At 43.7% G+C, this 19885-nt stretch overlaps 1 protein-coding gene across 1 annotated transcript in view; it reads left to right on the top strand.

Annotated features, from left to right (window-relative positions):
- cica (capicua transcriptional repressor a) overlaps window positions 1–19503 on the top strand; it is a 41561-nt gene extending 22058 nt beyond the window's left edge. The window contains exons 6-22 of the mRNA XM_061060301.1: window positions 2486–2585; window positions 2811–2993; window positions 3129–3255; window positions 3547–3713; window positions 4445–4577; window positions 5004–5086; window positions 6030–6891; window positions 7408–7550; window positions 8518–8699; window positions 9834–10077; window positions 11336–11648; window positions 11885–12006; window positions 12708–12850; window positions 13586–13737; window positions 15170–15304; window positions 15383–15508; window positions 16197–19503. Coding sequence (XP_060916284.1) covers window positions 2486–2585; window positions 2811–2993; window positions 3129–3255; window positions 3547–3713; window positions 4445–4577; window positions 5004–5086; window positions 6030–6891; window positions 7408–7550; window positions 8518–8699; window positions 9834–10077; window positions 11336–11648; window positions 11885–12006; window positions 12708–12850; window positions 13586–13737; window positions 15170–15304; window positions 15383–15508; window positions 16197–16459 — 3478 coding nt within the window. The 3' untranslated portion in view covers window positions 16460–19503. The remainder of the gene's footprint in view (window positions 1–2485; window positions 2586–2810; window positions 2994–3128; window positions 3256–3546; window positions 3714–4444; window positions 4578–5003; window positions 5087–6029; window positions 6892–7407; window positions 7551–8517; window positions 8700–9833; window positions 10078–11335; window positions 11649–11884; window positions 12007–12707; window positions 12851–13585; window positions 13738–15169; window positions 15305–15382; window positions 15509–16196) is intronic.
- Window positions 19504–19885: the final 382 nt, after the last annotated feature.

Here is a 19885-nt window from a genome sequence, read left to right as displayed (position 1 = left end):
TTTTGTCCCTTCTGGCGCACTGTCTTCCTGCTCCTGCAGTAATGGAAAGACAGAACCGCTGCGCCTCTGAATGGCTCATTTCACAATAAAAGAATCTGTTGACAAGTCGGGAGGAATATGCATCTTTTTAACCATTACTTTTAGCAATTTTGATTTACTTTTAATCCATCACAAGCTCCTTTTTTCATGGTTAAGTTGTAACTTTGATGAACCAGAGGTGCCTTATGTTCCTTCAAAATAAAAGTATTTTTATTATGAAACAGGAAGTAAAGTATCCCTAGCTTAAGGATGTAGTTAATATAAAATAAAAGCGAAATGAAAACTGTTTTAAAATGCAAAATAATTGGATATCAAACATGCGATTAATCACAGTTAATCGTTATTACTTGTTTGACAGCTCTAATATTAAAACAGGTAACGTGCCTCTGATAGTGTAAGTGTCAAGTACTTAAGAGGAAGCCAGACAGTGCACCAATCAGATGCCACAGTTTAGTAGTGGACTTGTTCCTCGCTTTAAAAAAATTGATGTCTGAGTTGCAACAATATAAATTTGAGCTGCAACAGGGAGCTGTACCAAGAGAACGTAAAGTTAGTTAGCAGTCATTGTTTTCAATCAAATAAAAAAAATATCTGGTTTTCTCCGAGTCTTTTCGGTTGGATCTTTGAGAAGTCTTAGTCTTTATTTACTGAGTCAGGTGATGCAATAATAATAACACTCATATGACCTGCATGCAGGATTATGCAGGAGAACGGCCCACCAGATATCTGATTTTGGGGAAAGATACCGATTTAAGGGAGGGAAAGGGAGGCTAAAGTACTACAATTACGATGCTGTTTGACTGCTGATTAAATCTAGTAATATCAGTGCATATTGGAGATAAAATGAGCCGATGACGATAGGCACATATTATGCTAACATCAGTTAATATTCATGTGTCTGATGTAACAGAAGTTTGTTTCAGTCATGTTCAGAGAAGAACTCATTCATACGAGTGGCCTACAATAAATCACCAGCAGTATTCAATGAGCCTTCTGTCACCTATTATGTCCCATTATGGTTCCTGATGTTTCCAGTACAAAGAAATCTTTTACTCCACCCTCACACACAACCACACACACACATTCAGGCGTATGCCTTCAAACACACACATCTGACTGAACCCCAACCAAATTATTACGTAACCTCAATCTCTGTGAGACCTTGTGATTGCTGCGGTACTCGTAAAGTTTTCCTTTTCTCAGCTACATTTCTGCCTTCGTAGAGACTGTGTGTGTTTCTCTTTTGTATTTTTGTTGTCAGTAATAAAAGTGTCTCTGACAAGCTCCACCAGAGAAAATAAACAAGATGGAGACTGAGGTGACTATGAGAGAGCTAAACCGTCTCTCTGCCAGCTCACAGTTAAAAAAAATCTTTTCTCGTGGTCAAAACTGAGCTCACAGTTGAACGGTTTTCCTGCGAGGTGCACTGACAAAACTGTAAACCACGTTTATTCACTTCTTCCTTTTTAGTCCAAAATTAGGAAATCTGTTGTCAATGTGAAAACCACAATTTAAAACCACTATTAGACTTGTTGAGTTGACCTTCCTGTATCAGTATCTGAAGCGTCTTGTTGTCTCTCCTGAGGTGTGGCGCTCTTTTTTGAATGTATAACAGAGAGTTCTATTAGTGTAGTAACATTTTAAAGCTGTTTCTCCAACCATGATAAGAGAATAGTAATGCACACCTCACTCAGTTTGTAACAGCATCTGTATTTGCTTTATTTTATTTACCCCGTGTCTGGTCTGGTCTTTTATCTGGAAACAATCCAGTGGCTCACAAGAAGAGGGCAATGAAGTATTACTGGAAAGAGCCGTTTCTGAGAAAGGATTAAAACGATTTTTCAGTATTAAATAACCGAACACTGAACACGCTGAACAGATAACAAAAAGGTTTTTGATTACTTGAACAGCTAATGAGAGGGGGAAATGGTGAATGCAAAGATAACAAAACAAAAGTCAGATTAAAGAGTACTTTAAAAATAATCACACTTGCAGAAAACTCCTGATATTTGCAGGAGGAGCTGTATATGTGAAATAATTTTTCACTCTGACTTCATCTGGAGTTACTCCTGACAGACCCCTAGTATTTTTCCCCCAGCGAGTACGAGTGAGCTGATGTGAGAACTCAACTGAATATTATCAGGAGAATTCACCTCGAGTCAGTCGGAGCGGGGAGTGACGTTTATATCATGTGACTGGAGTCTCCAGCTGTGAGGAGCATATGTGAACACCCAGGTCAGGAGAATCTCCAGAGCAGTCCTCCTGAAATGATCTCGATATTTTCAGGAGTGTAAATGTGAAACCAGCTAAAGTACATGGACTGCTGTCTTAGTTTCCTTTAGCCTTGTGACTTCACTGAAAGTCCCTCACAGTGTGAGTCATGTTCCCTCGTATCCGTCTCTAGCAGTCTCACAGTTTCACTTTCCTTCTGTGCGTGTGAACGCAGGTTTTCCCCAGGTGTGGCCAACGATCCAGCTCCCTCCTCTGGCCCTATGAAGAGACGTACACAGTCCCTCAGCGCCCTGCCCAAGGACGGAGACAGAAAGGTCAGTGCACCGTGCAGCGTCAGTATGGATTGGGTTATTTAAAACAGGATTGAAAAAGCATCATTACAACTGCATAAATAAAACTCAAGTAAAGTCATTCAGAGCGACATGTGATCTTTATCCAAAGGCTGCATGTATGTATCTGGTTTTAAGTTTTGTACCATCACATCCCTGAGCACTGATTTGATGTCTTAACTCTGTGTCCTCTTTCAAACCCTCAAACAGAGAGAGAAAGACCACATCCGCCGTCCTATGAATGCATTCATGATCTTCAGTAAACGCCATCGCGCCCTGGTGCACCAGCGACATCCCAATCAGGACAACCGCACAGTCAGCAAGATCCTGGGGGAGTGGTGGTATGCTCTGGGGCCCAACGAGAAGCAGCAGTACCACGATCTGGCCTTCCAGGTTCATATCTTTTCACCATAATGCCTAAGCTACTCTTTAGCTGATGATGTGCTCTAGACATCCAGTTGAATCAACAGTGAAAAGAACTTACTTGCTGAATTAGTTGTTAAGACAGACTGTCTCCTCCTGCTTCAGGTGAAAGAGGCCCACTTCAGAGCACATCCAGATTGGAAGTGGTGCAACAAGGACCGCAGGAAGTCGCTGTCAGAGGGCCGTGGGACGCCAAAGGATCTTCGGGAGAGGAGCATGTCAGAGAGCATAGGTGTGTGTGTGTTATTTAGCTGTTCTAGTCATGTCTTCTTAGACCAGGGAACATTTTTAATCTACTCGTGCTTGTTATCATTTTTGTCTCTTTTGGACTTTGTAATTGCTTAAAATAAGTCCAAAGTTCAAATTGAGCCTTATCTGGGGGAAAAATTACAATATTTATTAGATATTGCAGGAATTTTGTTCTTACATGTGCGTCGGTGTGGACTTAATGTAGCTGGTTCTTTGTTTTATTGATCTATTCCATGAAAGTACAGCGTGATATTTAATCCATGTTCTTCTACAGATCCTCATTTGGAGTCTCAGGTGCTGGAGGTGAAGGGAGGAGGCCCAAACTGGCCTGCGGGATCAGAGCGTCGAGGGGGTCTGTTTGTGGGGCAGCACCCCCGTCCCAGAGCCTTTTCCCAGAGTGCTGTGCACACCCTGGAGCAGAGGGAGAGAGACCTGGAGAAGGTACGAGGTTGTTAATCTGTAGCTCAAAGGCGGAGAACAGACTCTGGAGATTAAAGAAACGGTTTCAGATCACTAGCTAGTTTTTAATCTTAAAGCTTAAATCATGTGCTCCCAGTCTTGTCAGGAGTATTATTAAAGCACTTCTAACAAGTCTGCTGCATCTAAGAGAACAAAGGAAAAAGTCAAACAAATAAAAGGGGCAGAAAATCAAAGTGGCAGACGAGAAGCAGAACAATGTTTGTGAGTGCCCATGAATCCAAACACACAGCAGACGTGTGTCCTTCACACCACAGAGCGTTTCTGTTGAACTCTTCAACTGAAAGCGCGCTGTTGAAAAAACAGTTCAAATGGACGCTCTTTGTTCTTTGTGTGAGGGCTCGAGTCGTTGCTGCTGAAAAACCCACTGAAAGCTCTGGGGGAGCTCAGCCTCCAACTTCAAAGGTTTCACTTTCTCCTTTTTTAGTGCCTTTGAAGGTGCGAGACTGGTGTTTGCTGCTTCGCTCCTAATCACAGAGGAATAGGTCTGCATGTGAGCTCTTTTGTTTTGAAGGCATTCATGTTATGCTGCATGTATGAATGCTTTGGGGGGAATAAAAAGTCTGAAGTGTTCCCGAGAAACTCAGGTTTTCTTTTTAGTTTTGAGTTTATAATCAGTGTTTTTTCGACAACAAAAACTACTTTCAAATATAAAAAAAAAAATCATTTTAAGAAGTAGTTGGTTTTCTCTACAGGACGGCGGCGCAGGCTTGTTTCGCCAACGACCCATGCCTCAGTCCATGTACCAGGGCGGGGCCAGTGAGGACGTGACCAGCGATGAGGAGCGTATGGTCATCTGTGAGGAAGAGGGGGACGATGATGTCATGGGTGAGTTAGACGAGCAGCCGCAGAGTGATCCTGTGGTGGTTAAAGAGACTGTTGCGTAACCACAAGGTCAAAGTTTCAGTTCCCATAACAATCAGTGTGTCTTTGAAAAGCTTCAGCCTTCTCAGTCTAAATAACAATGTCAGCAAAAAAAAAAAAAAATGCTGTGTCATCTGCCGAGCTCCCGTCATGGACTGTTAATCACTCGTGTTAAAATAGAGCAGTAACAAAAACACACCATTTGCTTTGGTGGTGAGTAGATGGTTTAAAGGCAGCTGTCTTTTAATGAATGCCTGGATAGCAGGTTTGCTTCTCTCACTCAGCTGTAAATGGAAATGAAATCATAACCAGGAAACAGTTGAAAGATTAATATCATGCATGCTTAAATTGTTTTAATGCTAACAGCTGATGTCCATGTCTCACCCTCAGAGGATTCCTGTCCTGAAGGCTCCATTGACCTCAAGTGTAAAGAGAGAGTGACAGACAGTGACGAGGACGAACCGGATGGACAGGTAGCTGCACTAATTATCAATAACACGGACTACTATCCACCGTGGATGAATTAATAAAACCTGGAGAAAAGACCCAAAGATGGCTCCTGTTCAGTCCACTAGGTAATGCCAGAAAAGTCTGTGACTTCTAGGTGAACTCCTGAAGTTTGCAGCCCAATGAATCTGAGCTGTAGTGTTTCTCTCACAGATTTTAAACTGCTTGCTTCAGTGTGAGAACATTTTTACAAATGTATAACCTCTATGCATTTAGTTTAAGTATTCATGATAAAAAGAAGAAGAATCAACATTTTTTTACAGTGTAAGATTTCCTGTAAACACAGACAGCTGTTTTATAAAAACGGCCTTTGAAGAAAATGCAGGGGAGTTTTTGCTGCAGTACCTGGAGTGGCCACAGGACACAATGGATCCATGCTATATATTTATTGGAGTTTACTTTGAGCTTGGTGAAACTGAGTGTGTACAGTATAAAGGATAATATAAATGGCCAACAGGATACCCCGTGCACAGCCTATATGTTCTCAGGTTCGCCCAGCTGGGCTGAGCTGATTGTTTTTATTGGTATCTTTGTTTTTATCCATGACTTTTTTTCTTACCTGTATATAGTCTCTACATCACGCTACACCGTAAATACATTTTCTACTCATTCAAAACTGAATCTAGCCGTTTAGGTTAAGTGTCGATGCAGTTAGATTTTTCATGGTCGAGCCTTGAAGACTTTCACTTAATCCTGCATGTAAGGCGTCGTATCGTTGGTGCTTTAATTTAAGCTTTTGTCTTTCTGAATTCATTTTTCCCAGCAAACTTTAAAAACCCAAAGAGTTCCTATAAGTTGAGAGACTTGTGTGCTCACAAAGATGAGAAGAAGTTTACATAAGTAACTTTCCCGGCTTTGATCTCTTTCTCTCTCTCTCTCTCTCTCTCTCTCTCTCTCTCTTCCCTGCAGCATGGCTTCCAGCCAGCGGCTCGCTCCTCGCTCCCCTCTTCCTCTCCCTCCATCCCTCACTCTGACTCCACCTCATCTAAAGGGAACGGCGGAGGGGGAGGAGGCGGTGGTGGTGCCGAGGAGGGATCTGAGAGGAAGAGAAAGAGAGGTGCACATGGAGGAGAAGAGGGGAGCGAGGGAGGATCCAGGAGAGAGGAGACAGCAGCAGGGGGAGGAGAAGGAGGTGGGAAAATTGTCTCCTCTCTGTCCATGGCTGCCTCGACACCTGGCGTCCAGCCACCCCTCACTTTCGCTCAGTCCGGTTTGACCCAGGTCCTCGGCCCTGTCCGCATGGCCCCCACTATGGTGACCAATGTGGTAAGACCAATCGCCAGCACACCAATTCCCATCGCCAGCAAGTCGGTGGAAGGAGCCGTCCCCCTCACCTCTCTGCCCCAGGACAAGAAAACCGCTCTCCTGATTGGAGGAGGCGGGACTCAGCAGCTGCCAGGCGCCACAGGGGGTGGGTACCTGTCCTCATCCTCCTCTCCTGGTCAAGTCAGTGTAACCCCTGTGGGCAGCAGCGGCCTGGTCACTAGCCTAGTTCTCAGTGGGCCCTTTCCTGCTGCCCAACCAATACAGCTTCTCACCCCGCAGCCCCCGCTTCCTGTTCTCCCCCCAACTACTGCCACCTCCTATCACACACCTCCCGCCAGCCTCAAGCCTCTAGCTCAGGTCCAGTACATCCTGCCAACAGAGAGCCCCTCCTCACCTCAACTCACCCACCAGCAAATTATCTCCCTGCCCACCAATACTGCCCTGGCCAATGGCGTGCACTCGGGGGCGGGGATCAGAGTTGCGTCAGTCAGCCCTGGGACCAGAGGTGAGACAGCGAGCAACGACTGGCTGAGCTTAAAAGAAAAAAAGCTAAATTTGAATCTTAATGTTTACACTGGCCTTCTAAAAACTAAAAGAAAAAAGAAACACTGCTTTGATTTTTGATTTTTTTCCCCAAAATAATCACATCCACAGGAAGCACTTAAAATAGATTTGATTGGCTTACATAAACGGGAGAAAAATGATTGACAGGAGAAACACTGTTGACATGAGTATGAATGCCTGCCGCCCACCCAGGCCTTAATCACTCTCTATTCATAAGAGTCAGAAGCAACAGAACATTGTTCCAACCTGTTATCAGCTAGAAATTTCACTATTAACAGTCTGAAATGTCCTTTCTCTCTCAGAGCGTCTCCGCCCACCAGTCGCTCCTGTGTCTTCTTCACCTCTCTTATTTTGGCTCGATTCATCTGTTTCTCAAGCTGGGTGTTTTTTAATTTCTCTCTCTCTCTCTCTCTCTCCCTCTCTCCCTCTCTCTCTATATGCTCTTCTCACTCATTAGTCCAAACCCAGTCGCCCGTCTTGCAGAGCAAGATGTTGGTTCCCATGGCAACAGTCAGAACAGGGTCTACTCCTCCTCATCCTTCCATCTCCCTGGTTGCTCCGCCCCTTCCTGTGCAGAACGGCACCGCGACAGGAAACAAGGTAAGAATGTCAACGCGTTCACCGAAACAAGTGTCAACAGCGGTTACAGATAAATAGACCCCCCCCCCCCCCCCCCCCCCCCGGTTGCTGACAGGCGGCAAAGTAGTTAGATCCTGAACATCAGCAGCAGCAAGTAAAGTAGACGGAGACGACACATGTTCCTGGAGAGTACAAAGTGGGCTACAGAGAGTCTGGGTGGTGAAAAGAACATTAGGAGGAAGTCTGCTCTGTGCTCATGTGCTGCGTCGTTATATATGTGTGGATCGGTCTGACGATGCAGCTGGATGCGGAGATCACCTTAAAAAAATCATAGAGAGAAAAGTCTAAAGGACTGAAAACTTGTGTGTGATGCTGAAACTGTTAAATGCATTCAGAAGGCAGAACATTAATTTGTTTGTAGTGTTATCTTGAAAGTCGTTTTTTTGGGGGGGAAAATGTAAATTTTGTGTTCTTCAAGCTTTTTGAAAATGCAGTGATTTGCTTCCTCTTTCCCTTTGATATTGTCCAAAGTGAATAATTTAGAGGTTTGGACTGTTCGACAAATAAAAGAGCATCACTACTTTTAAAAAAGATGAATCACTTAGGTAAATTTTTCAAGCAAAATGTTAAATATTGGCTGTTCTGCCGTCTTGAATGTGAGGATTTCCTGCTTCTTTTTGTCCCTCCACATGTTTTGACCCAGTGCAGCCCTCGTTTCAACCTTTTTTCTAATTATTCTAATAACAGTTGGTTGCTGCATGACATTCCTTGTGAATATTTTTTTCAAATGTAATCACAAAATGTAGACGTTTGAGCTCAAAGGCTTTGCCGCATCTGTGCAGAGGACTAGAAGAGCTAGAATTCTTCTAAAGACCATAAAACATTTGGTATACACCTAACTTATAAGTGTTTCATAATCAGATGCGTGTATTTTTTAGCTGATCGATGATAAAATCCTTTCTTTGTGATGTTGTCTCCTCCCCTGAAGATTATCCAGATAGCTCCCATGCCTGTGGTCCAGACCAGCGTTCATCCTGGTGGTGCAGCAGCAGCAGCAGCAGCAGCAGCAGCAGTGCATCCTGGGAGCCCCTTTCCTGTTTCTGTGGCAACGGTGATGGCTCCCGGTGCCACGCCTCCACAGACCGTTCTCCTGACCTCTCCACCCACCAGGTCAGTAACGCAGGCCGAACACCTGAAAGACAGCAGCGTGTACCTGCTTTTATTTTCCTCAGCGACTGATTCACATTCTTCAGTGGAGCAGCAATAAAAGATTTCAGCCGGTAACATGAATTATACTTCAAGTTCAGACAATACGTGTGTGTGTGTGTGTGTGTGGTTTGTTTTTGTACTGTGTCTGTGTTGTCATTCATGTGAGCTGTGTGTGCACTGATGCTTATTTTGATTTGATTTTGAAAGCTGAAATCATGAGAGTTTAATTAAATCGGTCCGTTGACTGAGTGTGAACCAACCACAGTTTCCATAATTACTATGTCGCCCCAGACCACCCAGAAAAACGCCCCAGATCCACTTGTTTCATCTCGTTTCATACGCTGTTGATTTGAGTTTTTCTCTAGTTTTCTATAATCTTAAACTGAACAACTTCCTGTTTCTAAAATGTTTTTTTAAGTACTTAAATAATAAATTTAACAGAAAATGATAGCCAGAAAAATCAGTTAGATAGTTGATTTTTCAAATGTAATGAGTAACGTGAAATCCAGCCCATAAGACACACTTATGATACCTATTTTTACACGTTGTTGCGTCCTATAAACCAGTGCGACCAATATACCAGTTTAATTCACTCCCATTCTTTTAGTATTGCAAGCTGTGCAGGGAAACATGGCGATGCTGACGAGGCTGGCGGCGCCACTTTTTTACTGTCTTTCCTCCGTCATGAGGTCATAATGGTGCATTTAAAGCAAACGGTGGTTGAAGCTTGTGGAGTGCTGGTTTGATTGAAATACTCCTTAATTAAAGACAAGGAGCGACCAGCGGAGGTGTTCAGCACGGCTCTATGGACGAGGGTCTGTACATCACAACTTTCACCGTCGGCTGAGAGCTCAACTATCGTACCGTAGCTAGTAGGAGTGCGAACGTGAACACAAAGGAAACAGTTTAAACCTTTTTTTCTCTCTCTGGGAGATCTCCAAAATCAGACTGCATCTTATACAGCGCTGTGACTTTTGTTCCGGATTTTAACGATATATCATGATCAGTTTTTTGTATTTGTTTAATATTTGTGTTGTCGCCGTAGAGCTGCTCCGTTCAGTTACTGTTACTGACGCTCACCTCTCTTTTCTGTAGGATCTCTTACGTCCAGTCTGGCCCTGGAGTTACAACAGCATTACCACAGCAGGCCACACCCACCCAAGGCCCCGCCTATCTCCCATCATCTCTGGCCACTCTTGGCTTCGCTGCCGTCGCCCCTCCTGGGCAGACCATGGTTCAGCCGATTGTTGGTCAACCACCACTCCTAGCACCCGCCCCGCCCCTGAGCTGTCAATCACAGACCCCTCCAGGTCAGGCCTCAGGAACCGCTGTGCGTCAGGTAAATATACTTTTAAAGCCCAGTGTGTAGGTGTGTGGTCAAAAATTTTAAATCTTTCACGTCAAAAGAAGCGTTTAACGAGAGGCATATTAAAAGCAGTCTGCCTTTTCATCAGGGTTTATTTGCTTCAAAAGATCATTTGTAGACATGAAGGTTAATGAAGTCCCTGCTGCGCATTACCATTTAATTAATATGTGATTCTTTTACTTTTCAGTTTTAATTTCATGATTGCACAAAAGTGTCTATGATTTATATAAAGATTTATGAATTAATTAAACCCAATCAAAAGTTCAGTGCGAGAAAAAAAAAAGTGTTTGATTTGAAAAGGCAGCTGGCTCAAAGGTGCTAGATATAGCATTCTGGTTTCAACAAATCATCACTACATTTGTTTTGAGACTTCAGGGAAACTGCAGTAAACACACAAGAGAAACACATTGGACGTCACTTGAAGACTTTGCATTTTGTGGTAACATTTTGAAACTATTGGGTTCATTTAAAGCACACAGATTCTTTTTTTTACTCTACAAGAAATCAATATATTGAATTTCACTTTCAGAGGTCTGGACTTTAGCTTAAATTCTATCCTTTAAAGGTAACATATTCTCCTCCTCTTCAACCAGTTTAAATAAGTCTCAGAGCTCCCCAAAACATGTGTGTGAAGTTTCTTGTTCTAAATCCACTCTGATCCTGTATTTGATCATGTCTATAAACCCCTCTATTTCAGCCCTGCTCAGAACAGGCTGTTTCTGTGTCTGTACCTTTAAATATGTAAATGAGCTGTGTTTGACCACGCCCCTCTCTGGAAGGGCTTGGGTTGGCTCTGGCTTTCTCTCACCATGTCCTATTGTTTACTGTGAGAAGGCAGACTCAGAGGGCAGAACAAACACCTAGCTGTGGGAGTGTCACCCACCTGGGGGAGGGGCTACTGCCCTTTGTGATGTCATGAAGGGAAAATCTCCTAACGGCCTGTTTGAGCACACATTTTCTGAAAAGTGGAGCAGGTTAAAAGACAGAGAGGATGGACTTTTCTCGTCAATGGGGGGTTTGTAGACAGACTAGAGACACATATTAGTTTTAGAGAAACATGGTGAAGTGTATTTTGAATAATATGTGACCTTTAAAGCTGTTTCCACTTTTTTATCCGTCTGTATGTTACACCTCAAAACAACCCAGGAAAGCCCTTCTGCCACATATTACCCACATGTTGTCTCCTCTCCTGACATCCTTGCTTTGCTTTCTTCTTCTTCTTCTTCTTCAGGTACTTACTGCCATCTATCCTGCACCAACCATTGCACTGCCTACTGGTGTGGTGTCCGCGGTCTCTCGCGGTCTTACAACTGCAGTGGCCGCCCCGGCCCAGGACCTGATAAAACCCTCCTCCCCATCTGCAACAGGAGTCCAGGGCTCACCTGCAACGACCCCTCAGCCTAACGTTGCAGTGGAGTTGCAGCCAAAGGTGGAGGTGAAGAAGGAGAGACAATCAGATGGTCACACTGAGGACGGATTGAAGGGGTTGACGAGCTGCGCGTTCAGTTCCTCATTGGCCACCTGTATGAGTAACATGATAACAGGTAAAGCTCCACTGGTTACTCTCGGTTTAGAGTCTCAAAAATCAGCTTGAATCTCGTCTTATTTTCCCCAATCTCCAAATAAAATGTCAGCACTGGTATCAACTTATTGATTGTCACTCACTTCATCGCCCTTTACTTTGACATTTTTTGCAGAATCATCAGATATTTGCCAACTAGTCATCTGTGTGGATCAGTTCTCTTATATCTAAGTAAACAATCATCTGTATCTGTTGCAGTTAAAAAAGAGGAGGACGTCTGTCTGCAAATCAAAGAGGAAAATCTGAGAGACGGACACAACAGCGAGATGGAAAAGGAGCGAGAGAACTCAGAGACAGACAGAGAGGACAGCAGCAGAGAGGTGAGAAGAGATGTTCATTCAGTCTTTTATGATCAAACCCCGCAGTAAAGGATCTCACGGGGTGATTGACGGTTATCTATATAAGGAAGGAACCTTTGATACTGGTCAGGTGTTTCACCCGGATGGAAAAAAATGTTTTTTGACTGCTTAGCAGTTGGTGCCAGTGTTTTTGGTACAGAAATATGGACATGTGAAGCCAGTGAAAAAGTGTGAAATCAAAGAACGCCATGATCAACAGTGCAATTTGATTTGGACAAGGTAACATTAGTGTGTCAGTTTGTAAATCCAGGGGCAGCGCCTGGGTGGCTTAAGTCTTCGGCTTATCCTTTACCCCCACATTCATCAATCTAAGGAGCTCATCAATACATTCTCTAAGGGAATCAGAACTTTTGTATATTTTACAAACGACAACTTTGCAAGAAATTCTGTTTTTCCAGTTTCCTGTTTTTACACTTTAATAACTTACATCAGAGCAGTCTGTTCAACCACTTAGAGCTGGTCTGAGAACTGATACAAGAAAACAGAGAAAGGAGACCAGCTCACTAAAATATCTTTAAGGAAAAATCGAGGAATAGAAGAGTCGAAAAGAACATTTGATACCTGACATTGACTACAGAGAGTCTTTATTAGGTTAAAGAGTTATCTCACCCATCTCTCTCTCTCTCTTTCTCTCTCTCTCTCTCTCTCTCTCTCTCTCCCAGGCTGGACCTCGTTCCACTCCTCCAGCAACCTCAGGTTTGGACCCCCCTCCACCTCCCCCTTCGGAAAGAGAGCCCCCCTCTGCCTCAAAGAAGATCAAGTTCAGACCCCCACCACTCAAAAAGACACCTGACTCTCTCGACAAGTAAGCAGCACATTAAATCACAGGAGGCGTCATTAATATTACAATCTGTGCAAACCTTTTTTTAGGAGTTCTCATGTTCTCTTTGGTTTGAAGGAAGAAATCAGAGTGAGCATGAAATGGTTAATTGTGTAAACGAGAAGTGAAAGTGAGTATGAGACTCGAGCGTTTAGTTGAAGCTCCATCTCGTCTTTCCGGAGCCTTTCTCTGAGATCAGACTTTAGTTCTCTCTCTTGTAGAACCAGTGCCAAACTCAAACAACACAAGTCTGCTGATCCTTCTGTCTCGGTCATTGTAAGACAATGTTCCCTCTATTTTAACAGTTTACATCTTCTCAAGCTGAGAGGGCTCATTGAACAGTAGCTTGTCTTCTGTCATTGTGGTGGAAAGCAGCTTGAAGATGAGACGCACAAATCTGGAAAGGACTTCATTTGTTGACTCGGTTTAACACTGATTTTCACACATTGTGTCGTCGAGCTCCATTTTTAGTTCGTGGCCAAACCTCCCAACTTTATGAAATGATGGTGGAAGCTCTTTGTCTACTGGATGTGAGTGGGTGGAGTGCTCACCCTTTATATTCTTTATTTAGACAGCAGCGGAGTGGTGTTGAGGTCACATGGCAGATCTCAGCCCTCAGGCATGAGAAATGTGTATACATGCAGAGGACATCCCTGGATACTGCATCCAACAGTTTAATGGACTAGAGATTGAAATGACCGCTGTGTTCTCTGCGTGCAGGGTTTTGTCTGAGACGTACTTCGAGGAGCGTTTTGCCGAGCTTCCAGAGTTTAACCCTGAGGAGGTCCTTCCTTCGCCCACTCTGCAGAGTCTGGCCACCTCACCTCGAGCCATCCTGGGAAGCTACCGCAGGAAGAGACGCAACTCCACCGGTGAGAGGCAGAGAGAGAGAGACTCACACACTTAGATTCAACAAAATACCTGAAGTGATATAGAACGAACGCCCTCAACCATCTCCTTGCCCCTGGAGATTTGAGCTCATGAATTAGAGCTTGCTCTCTCTGCAAATTAGTCCCATGCTGTTCAGCAAAATGAGTCTCCTGAGTTTAACACAAAAATGTTGTCAAAATGCTCATTTAATTGCAAACACAGTTTCATATCAGTAATGCATGAAAAGCAAAAAATTAGGGCTGCTGGAGTGTTTTAATCGGGATTTATCACTGAATATAAAAGTTAATCATGGTTATTCGATTTTAAATGCATGTTTGAAATTCTGTAATTTTGCATTTCAAAACAGGTTTTTAAGTTCAAATTAATGTTGCAACGCAGGGGGAGCACCGATAGCCTAGCGGTCATGTTGCACGCCCCATGTACAGAGGCTAAAGTCCTCTCACCAGTGTTTTGATTTGGGAGTCAAATGATTGTAAAGAAATGTGCTTCATAATCTGGACTTTTAGATTTATCAATCAGGTAAGTGCTGCATTGGTCTGAAACCAGGACGTGGAGCTAGGAGACAGTTTCAAAGTGCTTATTTTTTATTGTTTTGAAAGATAACCATGTTAGATCAGAAACATGCAGGAGTGCATGAATGTGCAGCACATTTCAATAAAGTGCAAACAAACAAAAATAATGCATCGCTCCATTACCTCTAAGTGTAATTATATACGGTGGATCAGTCATCACCGTGTCATCACTATGTTTGCTCCATGTCTGTGGTGATTTTGCACACTCCAAAATAGTGCTCGGCCTGCGCTGATGATGCGGTTGCCCACTGACATCAGTCTGATTATCAAGCGTTTGTATGATTAGCTCGTAGGTGGTAGCTCAAACTCAAAGTGCTTCAGTGATATTTTAATTCCGTTGGACACGAGGCGCGTATTACTTTGAGCTCCGTGGTGTCGTTATGTTCCATCGCTGCAGCAGGAAGACGCTGCAGTGGCTTTATGTACAGAGCGCCAAATGGGACAAAATAGCATGTAAAATTTAATTAGTACATTTCTATCCTTAATCCCTTCGCTCTAATAAAGCAAAACCAATTCTATGAAATGCTCTCTGTGTTTGGTGGAAATGGTGATTTACAGTGGAAATTATAAGTAAAGCAGTTGCTTCTTTTTTTAACTTACCTTATCCTTCTCTTTTTAAACTCAATTTCTCCCATTCTCATGTTGTCATGGATGTTTTTCACCCTGCCTCATTCTGATTCTTCCTTCCCTTCTTTTACTCCCTCATGGATTATTATATCTCCACTGTCCTCTCCACAACAACATCTCTCTGCCCCATTCCACCATCGTTTCACACTCTTCTGGTTCCACTTTTCATCCTCATTCCCTTCCTTAACCCTTTAAATGTCCTGGTTTTTTTTAGAGCTGGAGCCGACAGCAGAAGAGCCCAGCTCCCCAAGGAGGAAGACTCGCCGTCTCTCCAGCTGCAGCTCCGAGCCCAACACCCCGAAGAGTGCAGCCAAGTGTGAGGGCGAGATCTTCACCTTCGACAGACCAGGTACACCGCGTGCAATAGCTGCAGGACAGCTCGTGAATATGTATTAAAAGTAATGAGACGTTTTCTTTCTTTAACCAGGTACTGAAGGAGAGGATCTTCTCGGAGATATAGACCGGGTCCCCTATTCTTCTCTGCGTAGAACTCTGGATCAGCGCCGGGCCCTGGTCATGCAGCTGTTTCAGGAGCACGGCTTCTTTCCTTCAGGTAGAAAGTAAATGATTTGACAGTGGGAAGAACTTCGGCCTCATGTCCACCTAGCAGAAAAGCTCGCTCTGGAGCACTTGCATGAAGCGTTTGTTGGCTGAGAAGAAAAGCGCTGCACATCCGTCCTGTCTCTATGACAACAGTCTGTTGTCAACAGCCGCTGTTTGACCGACAAGGCTCTGTTACGTTTTATATTTTAAATTGTTTTTTACCCGATCAGACACGGAGCGAGGAGGGTACAAGACACGATCCATAGGCAGCAAAAATACAGGAAATATCTTACAATAGGAAAAGAGCGCCGGCGACATCAAAAGTGCCGTTCTGAAAAGTTGAGCAATTTTGTCAACTTGAGCGCTCGGAGTGGCTGCACAAAAAAAAAAAAAATACGCTGGGCGCTGCGCTTCTTCCAAACGCTCTCTACTTATTTAAAAAAATTGGAAAAAGAAGCTGGCGCTCAGAAAAAAGTACTAATTGGAAACGGGGCCTTACTCATCAAGAGATAAAATCTTTGATTTTTATTGAACAGAAAAACTTGATAATTTATACCTTTGGACACTTGGAAACATTTTTAAAGTGTTATAAAAGTATGCTGATAAGTTATTTCCTCTCTCTCTCTCTCGCTCTCTCTCTCTCTCTCTCTCTCTCTCTCTCTCTCTCTCTCTCTCTCTCTCTCTCTCTCTCCTTTCAGCTCAGGCCACTGCGGCCTTCCAGGCACGCTACTCGGACACCTTCCCCACCAAGGTGTGTCTGCAGCTGAAGATCCGAGAGGTCCGTCAGAAGATCATGCAGACGGCCACACCCGGAACCTTCGAGCTCGGAGTGCCAGCCGAAACCAGCCCTGCCCCGCCCCACAGTTCCTCCTACAATCAATCAACCCGGGAGGACGGAGGGGCGGAGCAGCATGGAGACAAAGGCCGGAGCCCTGAGGAGCCAAAAAGCGAAGGATCTTAATCTGGAGGGGTTTTAAAAAAAAAAGTGGAGAAATTGAGAAAAGGAAGAAGCGAGAGAGAGAAGGGAGTGTGTCATCCCCGCAGAATGTTCTTGTATGTGTTGCACCAGTTCTCCAGCGGGATCCGATCTACTGGCACTAAAATCTCCACCAGACCTGGGCAAAAAAAAAAAAGTCCTTTGACTATGGTCACTAATATTCAAACTACACAAGGTAGCGCTTGATTTGTCTAATCAGACATTCACGACTCAAGAAGAGCCTCGAAGTGGATGAACAACATGCAAGTCCTGATGAGTCAAGTGCTCCTCGTAGTTTTCTTTTTCTTTCCAATTATGAAGAATATTTTCAGTTAACACTCTGCCCAGGTCTGCTCTCAGCACATTTGTACAGTAGTTTGTAGTTTAAGACACAAACACACACTCTCTATCTCTGGCACATACACACACACACACACACACACACACACACACACTGGTGCATATGTAATCTCCAGCATGCACATGATCCCAGATATACACACATGCACACACACACACACACACATACACACACACACTTACCAAATCAGACTGTTACTCTTGGTTGGAAGTCCACAAGGGCCGCCACCAATGACCACGACACACAAAGGCACTTTGTCACTTATTGTGCAGATGCAGTTTGCTGTTGCCAGCCAGCCAGCCAGCCCTCAGATGCCATTGACTTGACCTCCTTCTCGCCCCCTCCACTCCTCAGCACAGTGGTCGGGACACAAAACACAACCCCAACGACCTCCACTTATATTCCACAGCCCCTCGATGCTGCAAGACAGACAGCACACACAGACATAAATATACTGTACATTACACGCAGACACACAAACATGGACACATCTGTGCAGTGTGAGCACTTGTACACAAACATCGTCAACCCTGGTCTGACCAAGCCATCGGCCTGCACAGTTTTTAGTGATTGTAGTGAGAAGAGAAGCTGAACGCATGAAATCTATTCGCTCCTGGAAAAGAAAAGGAAGAGCAGGAGTTGGGATGTAGTGTGACCAATATTTGCACCTTCAGTTATTGCCATTATGAAAGACTGAGTCCTCATTGGCGGGAGCTGATTATATATGTCTGTATGTCTGTCGGGGCGCCCTCCCCGAAACCTGTGTGAACAGGCTCCGTAAAGAGATTATGTAAAGAGACTAATGGTTGTGAGGCTTTGAAGATTCAACGTAAAGTTCGACACTGACTGGCTCTCATCAGAGCGCGCAGGGAAAACACTGAAGAAGAAACTGGATGATGTTCATTGGACGGGAGTTTCATATTCCAACTATAGGAACACAGATAATAATAGCGAATAAGGACAAGAAGAGAGTGAAAAAGTAGAATTTTAACCAAACTTCTCTGAATCTCCCAGTGGATATAATGTTGCTTTCTCTCGTTATCGTTGCCGTGGAAATAACCAGTTTTACCGTGGCCTGTTTTTCTCTCGTGGCTCTATTGTGTTTCTTCTCCAGCATAAAAAAAAAATCACAACAAAAAAGAAAAAAAAAACTTTGGACAAAGAAGGGGACAAATCAGTTGGTGGCAGCCCCTACTTTTAATCATACCTGGGGCGGTTCTCCACCCAGCCTCCCCCCTTCTCTCTGCTACGATTTCTCACCAGACAGAAGAGGGGGAGCAGGGGTGTTTGTCGTTTTGTTAAAAACGCAGAATTCAGGTGTTTGCACAATTTGTGCGGCCCCTCTCGTCTGGGACCGCCGCAAGTTAAATCAGGAAAGTATTGTTTTTAGAGATTGTTTTAGTAGAAAAAATAATAACCTTGTTCCGTATGTTATCAACCCCCTCTTTTCCTCCCCTGGTCCTCCCTTTCTTTCCCTCTCCTGTCATTTCTCCTCAGTCCTGTCCATCCTCCCTTCCTTACCTCAATCGGGTCTCTACGACCCCCTCAAGTGTTGTTAGAAAGTGCCCTTAAGCACTGGTCCCGGGTCAAGCGCTATGTAGCTCAGGATGGCTCTGGTTAGGGTTAGTTCAGGGAAAGCAGATCCTAGACCAGCCCTGGAGGGCAGTCTCTGGAGCCCTCCCCTCTTCCCTCTCTTCTTGACACTTTATCCTTTCCCGTCAAATGGTGCAATAGGACATTTCTTTTTTGGAAGTGGGTGGGTTATTTTGTTTCCGGGGGAAAGGCTCCGTGCCATAGATATTAAACCCAGTGCAGTCAGTCAGTGAGAGGAATGAGATGTTGTGATACTATCTTTAACTATGGTATAAAACAAACAAAAAAAAAAGAATCACACAGTTGTTGTTCTTGTTGAAGAGATAGAGGGTTTAACTTACTAAAAGTCAAAGACAACTTTTGAATAGCACTTTTTGGCTCTTTGCTTCCTCGGTGAAGAGTGGGGTAGTTATTATTATGGGTATCTCTTTTGTTTCTCTGTATACAGTTGGATGTGTGCAAAAATATATATACCGGTATTTCCATATATGTGCATTTAGGTCTGTGTTTGGGTGTGTGTGAATGTTTTAGCACATGCAGGTAGTGTGTGTACACGACCAACCTCTCGTTCTTTCTCCACTAAGCAACATAATCAATAGTATATTTTTCATTGTATTCAACATTCTATATTCTACTCTAGAGACAGTATTTTTATAGTCACCAAGACTATTTTGTCCACCATCTTGACTGTTATTGAACCAAGTTGATTCAGGATATATACACGATATATATTCAGGATATATATATATATATAAATATATATATAAAGACACACAGGTAATACAACGACTATCAATTCTCACCTCTGGGGTTAGGGCTGTTAAGTGTCCATCTGCATGCATGTGCAATCACATGCACACGTGCACACACACCAACACAGACATATGTGCACACACACACATGTATGCGTGTACACTGTATGATTGTGCTTAAAAATAAACTGTCCTTACTTTGGAGAAGGAATTTTAGGATGAGCGATGTGAGTGTATCTCATAAGCAGGCATGTTGACCATGTGCAATATTTCTAAACAACAAAAAAACTAAATATTGAAAATATTAAAGACCTAACACAATGTTTGATGCCTGTTTTCTTTTTTGGATTTCTCTAGAGTTTATATGTTTCTGCCTTATTTGTGATCAGGGTCAGATTTCAATGATTCGCTCCCCCAGGTTTTCTTTTTTTTTTTCAAAGTCGCCACTCAGACTTTGCTTTTTCCGAAATGGCAACGGAAGAGAACACATTTGGCTGCAGACTAATGAACAGGATCTACAGATGCAGCCAACTGGACCTACCAGGCAAGTCCCCAAAATCCCTGGAACAAACACAGTGTACTTCTCTAGCTGGCCTTTGTCAAGCATATCAGTGCTAAGAGAGTTTATTGGATTAGTGTAGCGTTTCATGTCGGGTCGTATTGGGTGAGAGGTGGGCTAAGGTAAGGAGACTGGGTCAGGGAGCC

This window comes from Labrus mixtus, chromosome 16 (genome assembly GCF_963584025.1).
Source record: "Labrus mixtus chromosome 16, fLabMix1.1, whole genome shotgun sequence".
NCBI lineage: Eukaryota > Metazoa > Chordata > Actinopteri > Labriformes > Labridae > Labrus > Labrus mixtus.
The sequence above is the reverse complement of the archived record's forward strand: the minus strand, read 5'-3'. Positions and strand labels throughout refer to the sequence as shown.